The sequence below is a fragment of the Xenopus laevis genome, chromosome 1L, assembly GCF_017654675.1.
Source record: "Xenopus laevis strain J_2021 chromosome 1L, Xenopus_laevis_v10.1, whole genome shotgun sequence".
Lineage (NCBI taxonomy): Eukaryota > Metazoa > Chordata > Amphibia > Anura > Pipidae > Xenopus > Xenopus laevis.
The window spans coordinates 208,447,273-208,463,687 of NC_054371.1; the positions used below are offsets into that span (position 1 = coordinate 208,447,273).

Sequence of the window (16,415 nt, forward strand, 5' to 3'; positions counted from 1 at the left end):
TTTTTTTAAGACTTGTGGGTGGATATGAGGGAAACCTGCAGATACAAAGTGGCTTATTTATGAGAGAACTATGGCTCTATTGTATTTGCTGACCTGTAACTGGACCCTACAGTAATATCCAAAAACTAAAAGCCAGAATTTTCAAGTCTACCATTAAGGGTTTTTAGAAGCAACGATTTTTCTAAACTATTTAATTGCCTACAATCAGAAAACTGAATATATCTATGGCTAAAATATATAACAGAAACATATACTGCCTAGTGAATAGTTTTCATACTTACTTTTTCTTTGCTCACTATGTCCAGCAATCTTCCAGGGGTTGCACAAAGTATATTGCACCCTTTTTCAACGTCCCTCATTGCATGTACAGGTTGTATACCACCATATACAACTACTGGACGCACGCAGGTTCTACAAAAAAAAATCAAAAATAGTTTTAGCATAAAATCTCAAGGACTTTTCTCAGCAGGGGCTCTTAGCCAGATTCTCCATGGCTGCAAGTTTTCCAAGTTGCCATTTCAGATTATGTAGACCTTGTCGCGGGCGGGTTCTGGTTGAGCTCTTCTGCCTGCTCTCCCCGTCCGCGACCTTAGACTGCCGGCTTCCTTTTTTATAGACTCTCCCCTTTTGTGACATCATCGGCGGGACAGGTCGTCACAGGTTTAGAAATGGAGGGGGGAAGGTGGGTGCAGGTCGAGGTTTTCTTGACCGCACACATCACTAGTAGGTAGCGATAAACCCATTTACATTCTTACAAACATTCACAGTCTTTGCAATTAACTGCTCAGATTATCCAATGAAAGAAAGAAAAAATCAATAATTTGTTGACAAAATTAAATGAAAAAACATACCCATATGAAAATTTTCGAGCATCGAGATATATCTGGTTAATAAGTTCTCTGGTAGGGGCAATAATTATGGCTTCTGGTTCCTGAAGTTGTAAATACTGACTAGCTGTAATTCCTTCATTCATCATATAACTGAGAATTGGCAAAAGAAAAGCAGCCTACAAAAAATATACAAAGTATTGCATTACAAAAATAATCAGAATACTAAAAAAGTTCAGAAAAAAACTGGACCCCAGAATAATCAAGACTTACAGACCTCTCGAAAAGAAATTTAAGTGAAATAACGGACAACTGTGCCACACCCTAATAAAACACAGGGACAGTTTTTTTTTTTTTTTTTCATTAAAGTAAAGGGAAGTGAAAGTCGGAGGAACATAAAACAAAACGTGGTTCACAAGCAGTAAACAGGGACAGTTTACAAACAATTTTAAATTACATTTACTCATCTAAAATCATTGCTTAGAATATCAATTACAGCGAAACCTTTATTTTACATGCCCTGATTTAAAATTTTCGCACCTTTTATACAAATTTTTTCTAGTCCTAGCTAAATGCTTATTTCTCTGATTTTACACAATTTTTTTCCTGGTTCCCTGAAAAAGTAAAATGAGGGTTTCTAATGTACATTCATTAGGGCAAAATGGCAGATAATGGTTTAACGACCACAACATGTCATGGTGCAACAGCACCTGCTTTGGACAACCATCTGTTACCCGAGATTAGGGATCAACTACTAATACATTACATAGCAGCACAGAAACCAGTGCATGCTCAATGAGAATTCATTGATAATCAGTGACAATTATAACCAGTTTCTCCTAAAGTTTTGATTCAATGTAAGGAGAAGAAGGAAAGATAAAAACTAAGTAAGCCTTATCAGAAAGGTCCACCTGAATATACCAGTAAACCCTTAAAGTAATGCTGCTCTGAGTCCTGTGTCAAAACAAACACGGCATTTCTTTTCTTCTATTCTGTACACATGGACTTCAGGGCTAGGGCTTGAGCATGCTCCGTTTGCTCCTTACTCCCCCCCCCCTCCCCTCCTTGCTGTAATCTGAGCCCAGAGCTATGAGTGAGCAGGGAGAGAATGAGGCAGGAAGTGATCTCTCACCGAGCTAATATGGCAGCTCCTATACTAAACAAAGCTTCTAAAGTGGTTTACTCATGTATGGTAAAGCATTCTGCAGAATAAATACAGTGTTATAGCTTGCACTATAGTGGCTAATCCCAATAAACGGCTTCTTTAGCTTTCCTTCTCCTTTAAAGTGGACCTGTCCCCTAGAAACAAAAATCTGTAAAAAGGAAGAGTCCTTTTCAAATTAAACATGAAATCACATTTCTATTTTTATTGAAGGATTCATAGCTGTTGTAAACTCATTTAAAAATCTCAGCTGTCAAATATTGTCTGCCCCTCCTCGATGCCTTAAGCATAGAGGCGGGGCAGACAATTACTTTCACTTTCCATTTAGCACCTCCTAGACATCACTGCTCTCCCCCACATTCCCCCGTTCTCGTCACCATTTAATTGTGTAACCAGGGCATGGGGATGTAGTACATCAGGTGTCTCATTCTGGTGCACAAACAAGAGTCTGAGATGATGCAATGCTTGTCTTAAGTGTCCACAAAATGGCTCCTACCTGCTTGCTAGAATGGTTTTGCCTTTAATAAGGATTAATTATATCTTAGTTTGGATCAAGCACAAGTGACTTATTACAGAAAAAAGGGAAAAAATTTAAAAATGTGGATTATTTGGATAAAATGGAGTGTATGGAAGACGGCCTTTGCGTAATTCGGAAGTTTCTGGATAACGGGTTTCCAGATATAGGATCCCATACCTGTACAAGGATTTTGTATTACAACTTTAGTACACAACTTTTGGGTCGTTCTTAGGTCCTCCCAATAATCTGCCACACAACAAAATGCAAATTTCTGGCAGAAGGCAAACAGCACTGTTTATATCAAAAGATTACCCCTATTTGCTAATAAATGAATCCCCATTTATAACATCCTGTTTTGCCTTCGTATGGCTCCTCTGTCTTCTAGTTATTACTGCTTCACCTAAAAGCAACTAATCAATCACGCAAATCGATACTCACAGTTTTACCAGAACCAGTCTGTGCGCAAGCCATTAAATCACGACCAGCCATTATAATAGGGATGCTGTGTTTCTGCACTGGTGTTAGCTTTACATATCCAGCTCTAGCAACATTTCTTCTTAGTGTTTCACAAAGGTTAGCTTCTTCAAAAGTCTACGTAAGTTGGAGAAAATGTCAGTTTTTAGACATATCGTTAAAACTTTATTTTAAAAGATTTCAATAAACATGACTTTGAACATTGTAACTTTCGCAAAATGTTTAATCCATGCTTAAGTTGTGACCCAAACTCTACGTAGCTCCCATCAGGTTTCAAACAACTAGTTTTCAGATAGAAATATTTCACCAGAAATAACTTTTTCCCAATTGCTTCCTATTTTCTATGTGTCACCGTTTTTCTAATATTGAAGTGAAAAGTGTAATTTTTCACCTTCTAAAGCAGCTCTGGGAGGGGGTCACCGACCCTGTAAACTGTTATAAATTGATACATTTAGTTGATACATTTATTTGTCCCTGCTGAGCAAAATCCCTGAGTTTCATTACAGGCGGCTGTTAGAATTGATACAATAGTTGTTAATATTCCACAGATACATGCTGAGAAATGTATCAAGTAAATGTTGCAAAATTGTAACAGTTCAGAATCTGCACCTGAATTACTGAGCTGCCAGACTCAAACACCAGAGACACGAACATTCAACTTTAAACTTAGATTTTGGAAAAACAGTAAGAAATAAATAATAGAAAGTGATTGAAAAAAATCTATTTCTGGGGAACAATCTGAAAACAACTGAAGAAAGTGTTTGGAAGGTGAACAACCCCTTTAAGCAATTGGGACGACAAACCTCAGGTGACCTCTACCCCTTTTCAGGGACCCCGCAGCCAACTTTTTCCACCTAATTCGGAATGCCCACATGTGAATTTTGAAATATATACCCAACATCCTGGCCAATTACTATTTTGTTGATAATGAAAATCACATTAGTTTAAACAGGTAGAAATACCGGATAAAAAGGTGTCACTTAAATAAAAAGGCTTTTAGCCCTCTGCAGACTTAAAGGGGCGTCTCACCCTAAAGTTAACTTTTAGTATATAAAGTTGACAATTCTAAGCAACTTTTCAGTTGGTCTTCATTATTTTTTTATAGTTTTTTTAATTATTTGCCTTCTAAATCTTTTCAGCTTTCAAATGTGGGGTCACTGACCCAACAAGTGGCAACAAATGTATTATTGCGATTGTTCAGACCATATCCTATTCATATTCCAATCGTATTCAAATCAATGCATGGTTGCTAGGTTCATTTGTACCATAGCAACCAGATTGCTAAAATTGCAAACTGAATAAAAAAAAACACGAGTCAAAAACCACAAATAAAAAATTAAAACCGAATTTAAAATTGTCTCAGAATATCACTCTACATCTTACTAAAGGTTAATTGAAAGGCGAACAACCCCTTTAAGGACTCCGACACAACATAGAGATTTGATTAGAAATTCATGCTATTTAGGCACTAACTGACATTACATTTGACATTACATTACATTACATACACCAATATGGTCAAATGTCCAAAAATGTTTCAGTGCGTAGAAAGCATTTAACTCTTTAAAATGAGAGAGCAAATGGGAACATGGCAAAGAACAAGCACCCAAACTGCAATAACAAAATGTAGGGCTCTTGCTTTCAGTCTACAACTTCAAGAATAGGGCAGTAAAGAAGTATACTAACCAGTATGGCAGGAGGAACATCCTTTCCTGTCACATCAACAAGAATCTCATCATATTTATCAAAATTGATTCCAGACTGGTATTGCCGGAATATATTATCTTCACCATCAGGTGGAGGCGGAGGAATATAGGTCACCTTTTTTGCTTAAGAAAACAAAAGCATTTTTATATAAGAATCATACATATTTCAGATACATTACAATAATATTCAGTGTTATGAAATCATTGTATACGTTTTTCATCTTTTTCATTTCCTTCTTCTTGACCTAGAACAAAACATAAAAACACCACTTAAATCTAGAGACCAAAATCTTTTTATTTTAAATAAAATAAAAAAAAAACATAAATCTACAGAGAACACAACCATGCATTTTCAAATTCATGACACTTACTTTTTCCAGATTCTACACCAACTTCTTCATTTCTTCCTTTGTATCCACCTACAAATTTAAACATATCCGATGAAAGGCCAATAAAGAGAACATTTTCCGTAATTTGAGTCTTCATACTTTAAGTAAAACATTAAATAAACTCAATAGGCTGGTTTTGCCTCCAAAGAGGAATCATATCTTAGTTGGGATCAAGTAAAAGGTACTGTTTTATTATTAGAGAGAAAAAGGAAATCAATTTTAAAAAAAATTGGATTTTATTTGGATAAAATGGAGTGTATGGAAGACAGCCTTTCCGTAATTCAGAGCTTTCTGGTTAACTGTTTACGGATAACAGATCCTATACCTGTACTAACACATTTTGCACTAACGGAAATATTGTCACAATACATAATACACAATATTACAATCTGCCTATGGCGCATGCTGGGAACCTATTGGCAGTAAAGTAATGAGGCGAATAGGCATTCCCCATGTGCCATAGCCCTTTGGGTAGTGATTCTTAGAGGGTTTTTTTGAATCCTTTAGACTTAATTCTGCAGTTGAAAACAAAAAGCTATCCTTTAATCAGAATACGCTGATCCTTTTTGCTATATTATTCCGATTTGTCAGAAAAATTCCAGCAAAGAAGAATTCGGTCATGAATTTTATGGTGTAGTTTTTATTTCTAAATTACACTGTTTACACTGCAAATAATTCACTACCATGTAAAATTTCATTCCTGAACCAGCAAGTGTATTTTTTTTTTTTTAATTTATAATATTGCGGTGTAGGCAGCCATCTCAGGTAATTTTGTCATGTCATGTGCCTTTAGAAAGAGCCACCACTTTAGGATGGAACTGCTTTCTGGTAGGCTGTTTCTCCAACTCAATGTAACTGAATGTGTCTCAGTGGGACTTGGCTTTTTACTATTGAGTGCTGTTCTTAGATCTACCAGGCAGCTGTTATCTTGAATCAGGGAGCTGCTATCTGGTTGCCTTACCATTGTTCTGTTGAGGGGAAAGGGAGGGGGTGAGGTCACTCCAACTTGCAGTACAGCAGTAAAGAGTGACTGAAGTTTATCAGAGCACAAGTCAAATGACTGGGGGCAGCTGGGAAACTGACAATATGTCTAGCCCATGTCAGAAAATAAAATCTGTTTGCTGTTTTGAAAAACTGATTTCACTGCAGAATACTGCTGGAGCGTTTTGAAAAAAAAATTTTTTCCCCCATGACAGTATCTCTTTAAAAGTGTAAGCTATCCCAATTACTGTTTAAAAGTGCAGGTGTGGAAGTACTTAGGCTAGTAGTGCTAGACTAGGAGGCTCCAAATCCTCTCCACTGCTGCTGGCGCTGTCCTAATTGATTTGCCTGCACCCGGAAGCATTTTCTCCACCCAGGAGCAGGCAGAATATGTTTCTCCACAGGCCGAGATCCACCACCCCTGGAAAGACACTTATTGCAAGCACCGTGAATATTTTTACTATGTTATACACGTGAGCTTGGAAAAATCTTTCAAATGAGGGGTGGGCGTGTCCTAATGGTCCCTGCCAGAAATACAGTAGGAGGGGGACAGCTAATCACAGCCCTGCAGTCACACAAGCACAGACAGGGTTCAGTTCCTGATTGGTTCCTGTCCTACAGTGCAGTGAGTGCCACTGGCTCCCCTGCACAGCCTGGGAATTCAGGGAGCAGGAAGTGGAATGGAAGGGAGAGATTATTAGGGTTTTTGCAGAAATATTTCATAAATAAACCCTAAACAACTTTATTTAAGCACAATTCCTCTATATCTGAATGAGTATAACGCACTGGCACGTTCTTATTTTTAAACAAATGTCTCCTTTAATGCTGAACTGTCCTATTTAGGCAATACCACAGTATTACCGCCATTCGCTATAAATGTGTATTACATTGTGAACTAATCCCAAGGATTCCATATACATGCTGGGGTTATTCTTTCCCAAGCACTGCCAACTCATACTCATAAGCTAAATCTCATGATAAAAAGGCAAGTCATAATTTAGCAGTGACCTACCATTGTCACCAAATATATACATACATATGTGCAGGTACAACTTTAAGTTAATGCCTAAATAAAATATGCATTAGAAATGTTAGATTTTTCACATAGGTCCCCATCTCAGTGTAGCTTATGTTCCCTCTCAAATGCACACATTCGGGTCCGTGTCATCAAGAACCAATTGACATGGGAAATTTGTCAAGACAGCATCATGGCTTAATTTATTTTAATTTAAAAAATATTTTTTTCTAGACGTTCAGATATGTATGTCCAGTTTTTAAAGGGTTGTTCACACAAGTTAAGTTTTAGTATGATGTAGAGAGTCATTCTAAAACAGCTTGCAAATGGTTTTACTCTTTTATTGTGTTTTGTGAGTTAGTAAGCTTTTTTTCAACAATTTCAGCAATCTGGTTGCTAGGGTTCAAATACAAATAACTAGTTGTCAGATGCATATTATTCCTTAAATATTGGCAACTTATTCCCCCTAGCATTTGCACTCTCTGCACTAACATCCTGGCTCCCCCCGCAACATTGTGGACCCCCCACTGGTGCAGAAAGGTGAGTATGTGGGTGAGGAGAGCAGCTGTGCAAGCTGCCTCTGGCAGTAGAGGGGCCAGGATCACCCCTGGGTCAGGGACCCCATTTGAAAATAAATAATGAAGACTAATTGAAAAGTTGCTTAGTAATTGCCATTTAATAAGCTAAATGTTAACCTAAAGGTGAACAACCTCTAACATAATCCCAAATGAAAGGGCTAATGTTGAAAAAGGGTGCATATTTTCCCCCTAATGAGATTGTGTTGGGCACAGGTGTATACTTCCCCTTAAAGGGGACCCGTCACCCAAAAAAAAAAATTCCAAATCCTATTTTATCACATTAGTCAAGCAAAATGAACTTAAATTACACTATATAAATTATTTAAATCTTGTTACCTTTAGTCTGGGGATTCATAATTATATCAAGCAGGGAGCAGCCATTTTGTGGACAGTGTTATTAAGACAAGCCTTGCATCATCTCAGAATCTTGTTTGTGCACCAGAATGGGGGACCTGATGCCCATTCCCATGCCCTGACTACACAATTAAACGGTAAAGAGAATGGGGGAATGTGTGGAGAGCAGTGACATCTAGGAAGTGCTGAATGGAAAGTGAAAGTAATTGTCTGCCCCGCCTCTATGCCACTGGCATAGAGGAGGGGCAGACAATATTTGATTGACAGCTGAGATTTTTAAATGAGCTTACAACAGCTATGAATGCTTTAATAAAAAATAGAAATTGGATTTCATGTTTAATTTGAAAAGGACTTTTATTATACAGATTTGTGTGTCTGGGTGACAGGTCCACTTTAAAAAAAAAAAAAAAAAGGCTCACCATACTGGCTTCCACCACCTCGGCCACCTCTTCGTCCTCTTCCACCAGTATCAGAGTTGTTAAAACCTGCAGGTAAATATGCATATTTGAAAACGATCTTCTAAATTACAGCCGATAATGCTGAATATTGAAGTGGATACAGACAAAATATTCAGAATTTCAAGAATCGCATATACAAAAAACTTTTTCAATTTAAACAAAGTTTAGTATGTCTTGTAATTAGTCTTCATTTTCTATTTTTGAGTTTTCAGAATTACATTTTTTTCTGCAGCCTTAGTTTGGAATTTAAACGTTTCTGGTTGGTAGGGGTCCATTACTCTAGCTACCAGGGAACAGTTAAAAGGTAGATGAATAGCAAAGAGACTAAAGAAAATATGCTATAAAGATTAGAAACAAATCTAAAATTGTAAGTCAGTCTAAAATTGGTTGACAGAATAAGAAGGGTTATAATTCAAAAACATTGCAAAAAGAAAAACATACAATATCTGTTTATTTGACAGCTGTATATTGTGCAGGAAAAAAAAGGTTATGCAGAGGTGAAATAAGGGGGCTTGGGTTTAAATGGCCTAAAACGGCTTCAGTTTTATTAGAGAAACTTGTATTGGTATAAAGGCCCAGACTGGCAATCTGTGGGTTCTGGCAAATGTGAGAAAGCTGCTATAAGGTGCCATAGAAAGTCAGTATTTAGTGGGCTGGTGGGGACAGTTTGGGCCTCTGTGTACCCAAAATGCCTATTTTAATTCTCAGTCCAGACCTGGTGGTATATATTAGGTAAAGTTATAAGAATAGCAAATAAGCCTGTGTTCAGCAACAACCAAACAAACTGGGTATTGCCTGGAATGTGAATTTTAAATAATATACATGGATCATTGTTCAGCTTTGGCACACAACATACATTTTAAGAATTTAACTCATCGCATTTTTCTGCATGGTGCAAAAGCACTAAAAACTGTGATTAACTTAGTGCGAAAATGCTCTAGGGTGTATTTTCAGGATGGAAAACACCAATGTTGCTTTAGATCTATGGCAATCTGCGCTGATTGCTATTAAACTAAATCTTGCAATGTAACCCTTCCACCCACTGGAGACGTGGATGTTAGCAACATATGAAAAAAAAAAACAAAAAAAACCCTTTCTAAACCAAAAAAATGTTTAGACTAATACTATGAAACAATATTGCTAGTTGGAGTATCATGCTTTCCCATTAATTGTGAAATCAGGTTTGCATAAAAAAAAAAAAAATTCTGGAAAGTTCAGATACTGTTTAAATATAAGCCTACCTCACTGAGCTAAATGTAAAAAGGGGGTATAATTTCCTTTAAATTGCTTATTTCACCCAAAGTTGATTTTTAGGCAGCAAGGCTAGGTGAGATTAAAGCCACTGTTTTCATAGTCCAAGAAAAAAAATGTTTAGATGCATTTTACTGAATTCCATGTATTCTTACATTCTGCAGTGTTTTTTTTTTTCATTTGTTTTATAAGCAAGTTTTATTAAATTATGCATATTATTGTATTGTAACTGGCCATGCATATTCATACCGAGTAGTTTATCTTAGCCATGTGGGCAATATAATGCTACAAAATGCAAGCTGCTGCACCATTTTTAGAAAATGAAAAAAACGCAACATGTAGCATAATTTTTTTTTTTTTTTTAGACACTGCAAAATGTGACTTCATTATATTTGGAAAGTTTCTTTTATTTTCAAAATAAAGCTCATTCAATTTTCATGTGTAAATCTCACACAAGAGAGGCGGACATGTGCCCAAACCTGGACCCGGTACCCCATTATTGCCACTATCCAGCCAGAAGTGACATTTGGAACGGCTGATGAGGGGGAAAATTAGCCACTGTCGGGGGTGGGGGGACCTGAGCACTTACCACCTCTCCCATAAGAACGTGGACGATCCTCTTCTTCACCAGAATTACCAAAATCTAAAAAAAAAAAAACACATAGAAGTTGCATGTAGAGCTGAAACCATGTACAACTTTAACCAACTCTTAAAAGGGGGTGTGTAACTGCACTTAGGCTCACCAGGATCTATGAAGGCAAATTCTACTGAAGCGTAATGCTCCATGCAACAGTGCAAGGCTAGTGGCTACAAGTTGATAAGATGGGGGTCTGATGCAATGGTTTGGCTCAAAAGCAAGTTTCCCTGGGGCCTGCCTTAAGTTAGGCCACAGGTCAAACACAAAATATGGCTAACCAAAAATATGATGGTACAAAGAAATGTCATAACTTAAATACCTCCTCTGTTATCAAAGTTTCGCTGTCCATTCTCGCTTCTAAATCCTAACAAAGAAATAGATTTAAAAGGGTCAAGTTTAAAATAAATGCTGGCCAAGGGGTTAGTAAAATTAAAATCAAAGATCAGACCTTTTAATACGAATTACCAAAACTCACATGCTAGGTGTACACTGTTTATTTCCCATATTCTTATGTGCATGACTTTCAGGCGCATTCGCAGTAGCTCCGTACCGGCAAATGCCTCTAACTGCGTATGCGCCCGAAAGTCACAAAGTTTCCAATCTTTTTTTTCTGAAAGTTTGTGGCTTTCGGCACAGAAGATCCTTACCGGTAAATGCCTCGTACTGCGCATGCGCCAAAAAACACCGGCCAAAGCAGAAAGAAGCGCACTCAGGAGAAGATGGCACCCGTGAACTCTGCAGCAGAGGACCTGCGCTGAGGGGTGAGTAACAAGTTAGGAGCATTTGCCCAGGGGGCAGGTAGGCCGGGGGGGCCTACATAGGGGAGGGTTTTTTCCCCGTACAGGTTGACTTCTCCTTTAATGACACAGAGTTGATTTGCCCTGCACTAGTAAAACTGGTGTTTGTTATTGTTTATATAAATAAGCTGCTGTGTAGCAATGGGGGCAGCTATCCAAAGGAGAAAAGGCTCAGGTTACACAGCAGAGAGCAGATAAGCTCTGTAGAACATAATGGTTATCCACTATTTATCCTGTTACATATTGCCTTTTTTCAATTTCCGCCATTGCTACTCAGCAGTTTATATGAACTATAGTAGTGTTTCTGAAGCAAACAGATCCAGCTTTACCAGTACAGGGCAACACTACATTTTCTGGTGTTATTGTTCCTTTAAGAGCATCTTAACTCTTAGTTGAGCATATTCTGCAAAGTCTCTTAGTTGAGCATACACTTGAAGTCCATATATCTCCCTTTTGTAATGATTTACAGAGCAATAAAAAACATACCTCCTCTTTCTCCAAAGCCTCGACGCTGTTCATTCTCATTTCTGAACCCTAAAAAAAGGAAGGGAGTTATTAAAGGGGAAGTAAACACTTGAAATATTTCATACAAAACTGCTCACTTCCGAGTGTCTCCAAATAATTCACTATAGTTACATGTTTCTCTCAGCTGCCAAGTTTACATAAACTGACATGGAGGAAAAGAATGGAGCAAAAATGAATGCAGGGAAGCTTCCTGCCTCAATTGGCAAACATCCCAATATATTCAGAACACAAAAACAAGTAATAAAAATTTCATTTTAAAGGTATATAAATTACCAAATAAACCCCAAAAAATAAACTTACTTTGACATCAAATCCACTGTTCTCATAGGTGAGGGGGAAGGCATCCATTTATTAAAGCAATACTGGCGATACTATACGGATGTCCGTATCAAAAGTGCTGCACGCTAGAGATCTAAATATTTTCCAGAAGAAAATAGTCTCCAGAAGGCCAGAGATGAGCAATTGCATGATTATCGCTTTCTTAGTGTGAAACATGAGAGAGTGCAAGCGGATTGTACCTGGGTAGTAGATAGAATATCATCTATCACCCCTAGCAAGCATACCACTGGGTCTACAGTTTGTGGCATTTCCAGTTCATTGGCTAGGGTTTACTGTGGCACAATCTTTTATGGGAGGACAAAACCACACCATATGGATAAAATTTGCACCTTGACCATGAGGGGGTTTATATAGGTTTGATGGAGAAACTATACTGCATAAGTCCATCTTTTATCAAAATTGAAAGTTGTAGGCCCAGCCTGTGGCTTCTTCCCATTGCTAATGGCTTCCATCCAGAAATAAAAAGTGTGCTCAAAGAGTGGTGTGCCCGTTTCAATGATTTGGGCAGGAGTTTGGCTGGAGAAGGGAGTGTAAAGCTTCTTCTAAAGGTCACAGTAAACAGTCTGGGAGAAAGTATGACTGTGCCGGAAAGGCATGTCTGAGTTGGAGATACTGGAAGAAATGCACCTGGTGGTTCACTAGCCTTTTCTGCATTTCCTGGTATGTGGGAAAATGATGTGTCTATAGTAATAACTGCCTAAGCCTTAAAAGAAGTGTAGAACAGACGCCTGAAGGGCAGTATTAGTGTTTTAGGCAATCAGGGATTAGCACCAATGTAGGTAGATTTAGGAGGTCAATCCCCATGAGTTGACAGCCACAGTCAGCCTTTCACAGAAGATGTAAGGAACTCCATTCTTCCAAATAATTGGTATTATGAGCACAATTAACTTCTTAAAAAAGTAGCAGAGGACAAAAGATGGAGTGTTGTGGAATATGTAGAGAAGCAAAGGTAAATACTCCATCTTGATGATGTTCATTGCTCCCCATAGAGTTAGCGTCGGTTTGGCCCAGTTTTTGAGGGTCAGTTATGGGATCTAGATTGAGCTGCATAAAGTCCTGGGAACCCAGGTGCTTAAATATGTCTAGGTATTCAAATGAGGTACTCATTTCAAGTGTAGATCTGGGGGGTGAGATGTAAGGGGGTTAAACCTGGTTTATATATGCAACTTCCAGTAGTAGGGAGTCTACAGAATCAGCCAGATAGATTAAAACATCATCAGCAAAAAGGAAACTTTCTGTGAGATTAGCATATTGATTCCCTTTTATGTTTTGCCATTCACTTATGTCTATGAGTTCAATCTTTAGTGAAAAGAGGGCTGGAGAAAGAAGGCATCCATGTCTGGTTCCTGTGTAGCTGAAAGAAGGGAGGAAACAGCCACTCTAATTCTTATAAAGGAGTTTGACCCACTGAATAAATCTGTTACCTAAACCAAATCTCTGTTCTTCCCAGAGATAGCTCCATTCAACTTAATCAACGGCCTTCACCGAATCTAGGAGGCCACCAACCATAAGTCTTTCATTACAGGGGCTATTCGAAGGTTTGTAAATAATCAGTGTAGATTGAAGACTATTGTCCTGCCCAAGTCCTCCACAACACAAATGAACCTTGTGGCTAAGTATTTTGGCATCTGTGTTTATAAGGGCTGATACAAATAGTAGTGTGGGGTCTCAACCTGCTTTGGAATGACCACAAACAGTGCTTTGGCAAATGAAGGGGATCCATTGTCCCAGGCTGCCTGAAAGGTATCTGGCAGATTGGAGAGCACCATGTCATAAGTCACCAAGTACATGTACCAGTCGATGGGAAATCCCCATCCATTGCCGGGGTTTTATTAGAGACCATATAGGTATCCGCACCAATTCTGCTGTTATAGGGGGGGGTTAGTATTGGTATGAGTAACCGCTGCAAACAGCCCTTAACAGCCTGTACCCCCCATATGTGGAAAAAACTGCAATGAACATAGTACATAAGGATTCTTCATTTTTAATCTGTTCATACAGGCAATAAACACAACAACAAATGCTTACCACCTCTTCCTCGAAAGGCATTAGGTTTCTGTCCATCCTCATTGCCATTATATCCTAAATAACAATGAAACATTTAATGGGAAAACAATTTTGTTGAATTCAAGGAGAGCACTTTATACTTCTTTCAGAATTAACTGCAAATATACAAGATTTTTCTTAGAAAACTAATCAGCTTTGAGACTTTATACAAGATATTTTTGCCTTCCCAATCTTTAAGCTTCAATTAGAGCAACTAGGACTTGCTTTTCAGAATACATGGTAGCTTTGCGCAATACAAACAGGTGATACACGTTGCTGCGGGCTCTACTAAAATACTACTAGACCACGAATGTTTTATATGTGATGGTTAGAATCAGTATGGGACAATCGAGAAACGGGTTCCCAAATGTGTAAGTTTGTAGAAAACTCCATGAGGCAAAAAAAAAAAAAAGAGAAAAAAAACAAGGTGGACATGCACAGAATTTAAGATGGTGGGAAACTACAAAAGGGTAAACTATTATTATGGCCATTAAAAGTTGCATAATGCACTGCAGCAAGTAAAACTTAGAGGTAGAACAACGGTTTCTTGTACTTTCTATGGTTGTCCAATAGAGACAGCCTAAACCTGGCCATAGACTGAAAGATCCAATCGTACAAATTCTCGATTCGTAAGATTTTCGGACAGTGTGTGGAGAGTCCCGACATTTTCTTCCCATGGAGATCGGTCGTTTGGTCGATCGGCCAGTTTAAAAGATTTCAGTCGGCTGCTGATATCTCGGCATGTATTGCCAGACGATATTCAGTGGGAGATGGTCACTAGCTTTTGTACGATGGCTGTAGGGCCAGAACATCGGCTAATCTGTTCTTTTTCTACTTTATTTGATCTGAAAGGTTAGTGGCAGGTCTAGAGATAGGAAAGTCTGATCGTTCGAGGATTCTAACGATCAGATCTTTGCATCTATTGCCAGCTTAAGGCAGGAACTTTAATAAGGTTTCCTCTCAGAAAATGTACACTTTCAAAAATAAAGTTGGCTAAGATGCAATAGGGTTTAGGCAACTATTAATTAATAAAGTGATGGACACCTTTTATTTTATTCTCTTTGGGGATACTAGCCTTAATTCCAGAGTTCCCGGTCTAATTTTTATCCATTAATGCAGAAGCCTGAATTCATTCCAAAAGTCCAAATATGAGGTAGGCTAAAACCAGCAACTAAAGAAAAAAATACTGCTATGGTTTTTTGCTAAAGGCTGCCTCATATAGGACCAAAACAATGTTCAAATCAACGTTGGAAAAGCATCATGATTCAAGCCAAAATGGTTGGGCATATATCTATCAGGCCTGTGGTATGCCTCTAATATTACAGAAACAGTTCACCTAGACAAGGACCATTTTAAGATAGACCTGATCTATGTCTGCCAAAAACATGGACTAGGAAATTAATAAAGAATGCTCTAAATATATATCTTGAAAGCAACATCTAGGTCAACACTGGACATAGGCATTAGAGAACCATCTTCCAGTTCATATGGAATGAAAACTATTTTTCATTCAAAATGAGCCAAGGTATCAGAGCAAAATAATTTTTTTTTACGAGAGCAGAGCAGAACATCTGCACTGACAAGTAGGGCCACTAAGAGAAATAAAATGGTTGATTAGCAAAGAAAATGCAGAAATTTGAACTGATATTTTTTATTATGATGAAGCACTGCTAAAAGAAAAGCTTCCCTTTTCAATGAAAATGCAAGTATCGAGGGCTGATAGATTAAGGAAATTCAAAACAGACAACAGTAGTCAAAAAAGTCCAAAGATATTAAAAATTGCACATTGCACAATTTAGCACACATAGCTAAAAGTTCCATGCAGGATGTTGAGACTTTGCAGAGAGATCTGACTAAATTAGTTAACTGGGGCAGAAAACTGGCAAATGAGATGATAAACACAAGGCTAATCCTTGGGTAAAAACAAGCAATATTCTGAGAAAATTTGCAATTGGTTTTCATTTATTTGCATTTTTTGAGCTATTTAAGCTTTTTGTTTAGCAACTCTCCAGTTTGTAATTTCAGAGATCTGGTTGCTAGGGTCCAAATTACCCTAGCAAATTGCCTCAGAATACCACTTTCTGCTTCATAACAAAATTTAACTTAAAGGTAAACAACCCCTTATACACCATATAACTACATGGCAACTTAGAAAAGTGAAATCTTCAATAGATTTAAATTCAGTCTTGTAGCATCAGCTTTTCTGACAGACGAACCTCATTTATGCTTGATGATTAGCAGCGAATCCTAAACTAAGCTTCTCAACAGCTGCTCAGAGCACTGCAAGCATTCATAGGGTCACTGACAACCCTAACATAATCCAAGCTGTGCACAAATAATGCTTGGTTGATTACTGCTA

General features: G+C 37.9%; 1 protein-coding gene across 4 annotated transcripts in view; it reads right to left on the reverse strand.

Moving 5' to 3' along the window:
• Positions 1 to 16,415, reverse strand: part of ddx4.L (DEAD-box helicase 4 L homeolog) — a 55,804-nt gene that overhangs the window by 14,250 nt on the left and 25,139 nt on the right. For all 4 annotated transcript variants that reach the window (XM_018233784.2, XM_018233731.2, XM_018233699.2 and 1 more), the window contains 11 exon segments: positions 14,039 to 14,092; positions 11,633 to 11,680; positions 10,669 to 10,713; positions 10,302 to 10,355; positions 8,423 to 8,488; positions 5,058 to 5,105; positions 4,899 to 4,931; positions 4,667 to 4,809; positions 2,945 to 3,097; positions 852 to 1,006; positions 282 to 411 (listed from right to left, as the gene is read on the reverse strand). In XM_018233784.2, coding sequence (XP_018089273.1) covers positions 282 to 411; positions 852 to 1,006; positions 2,945 to 3,097; positions 4,667 to 4,809; positions 4,899 to 4,931; positions 5,058 to 5,105; positions 8,423 to 8,488; positions 10,302 to 10,355; positions 10,669 to 10,713; positions 11,633 to 11,680; positions 14,039 to 14,092 — 929 coding nt within the window.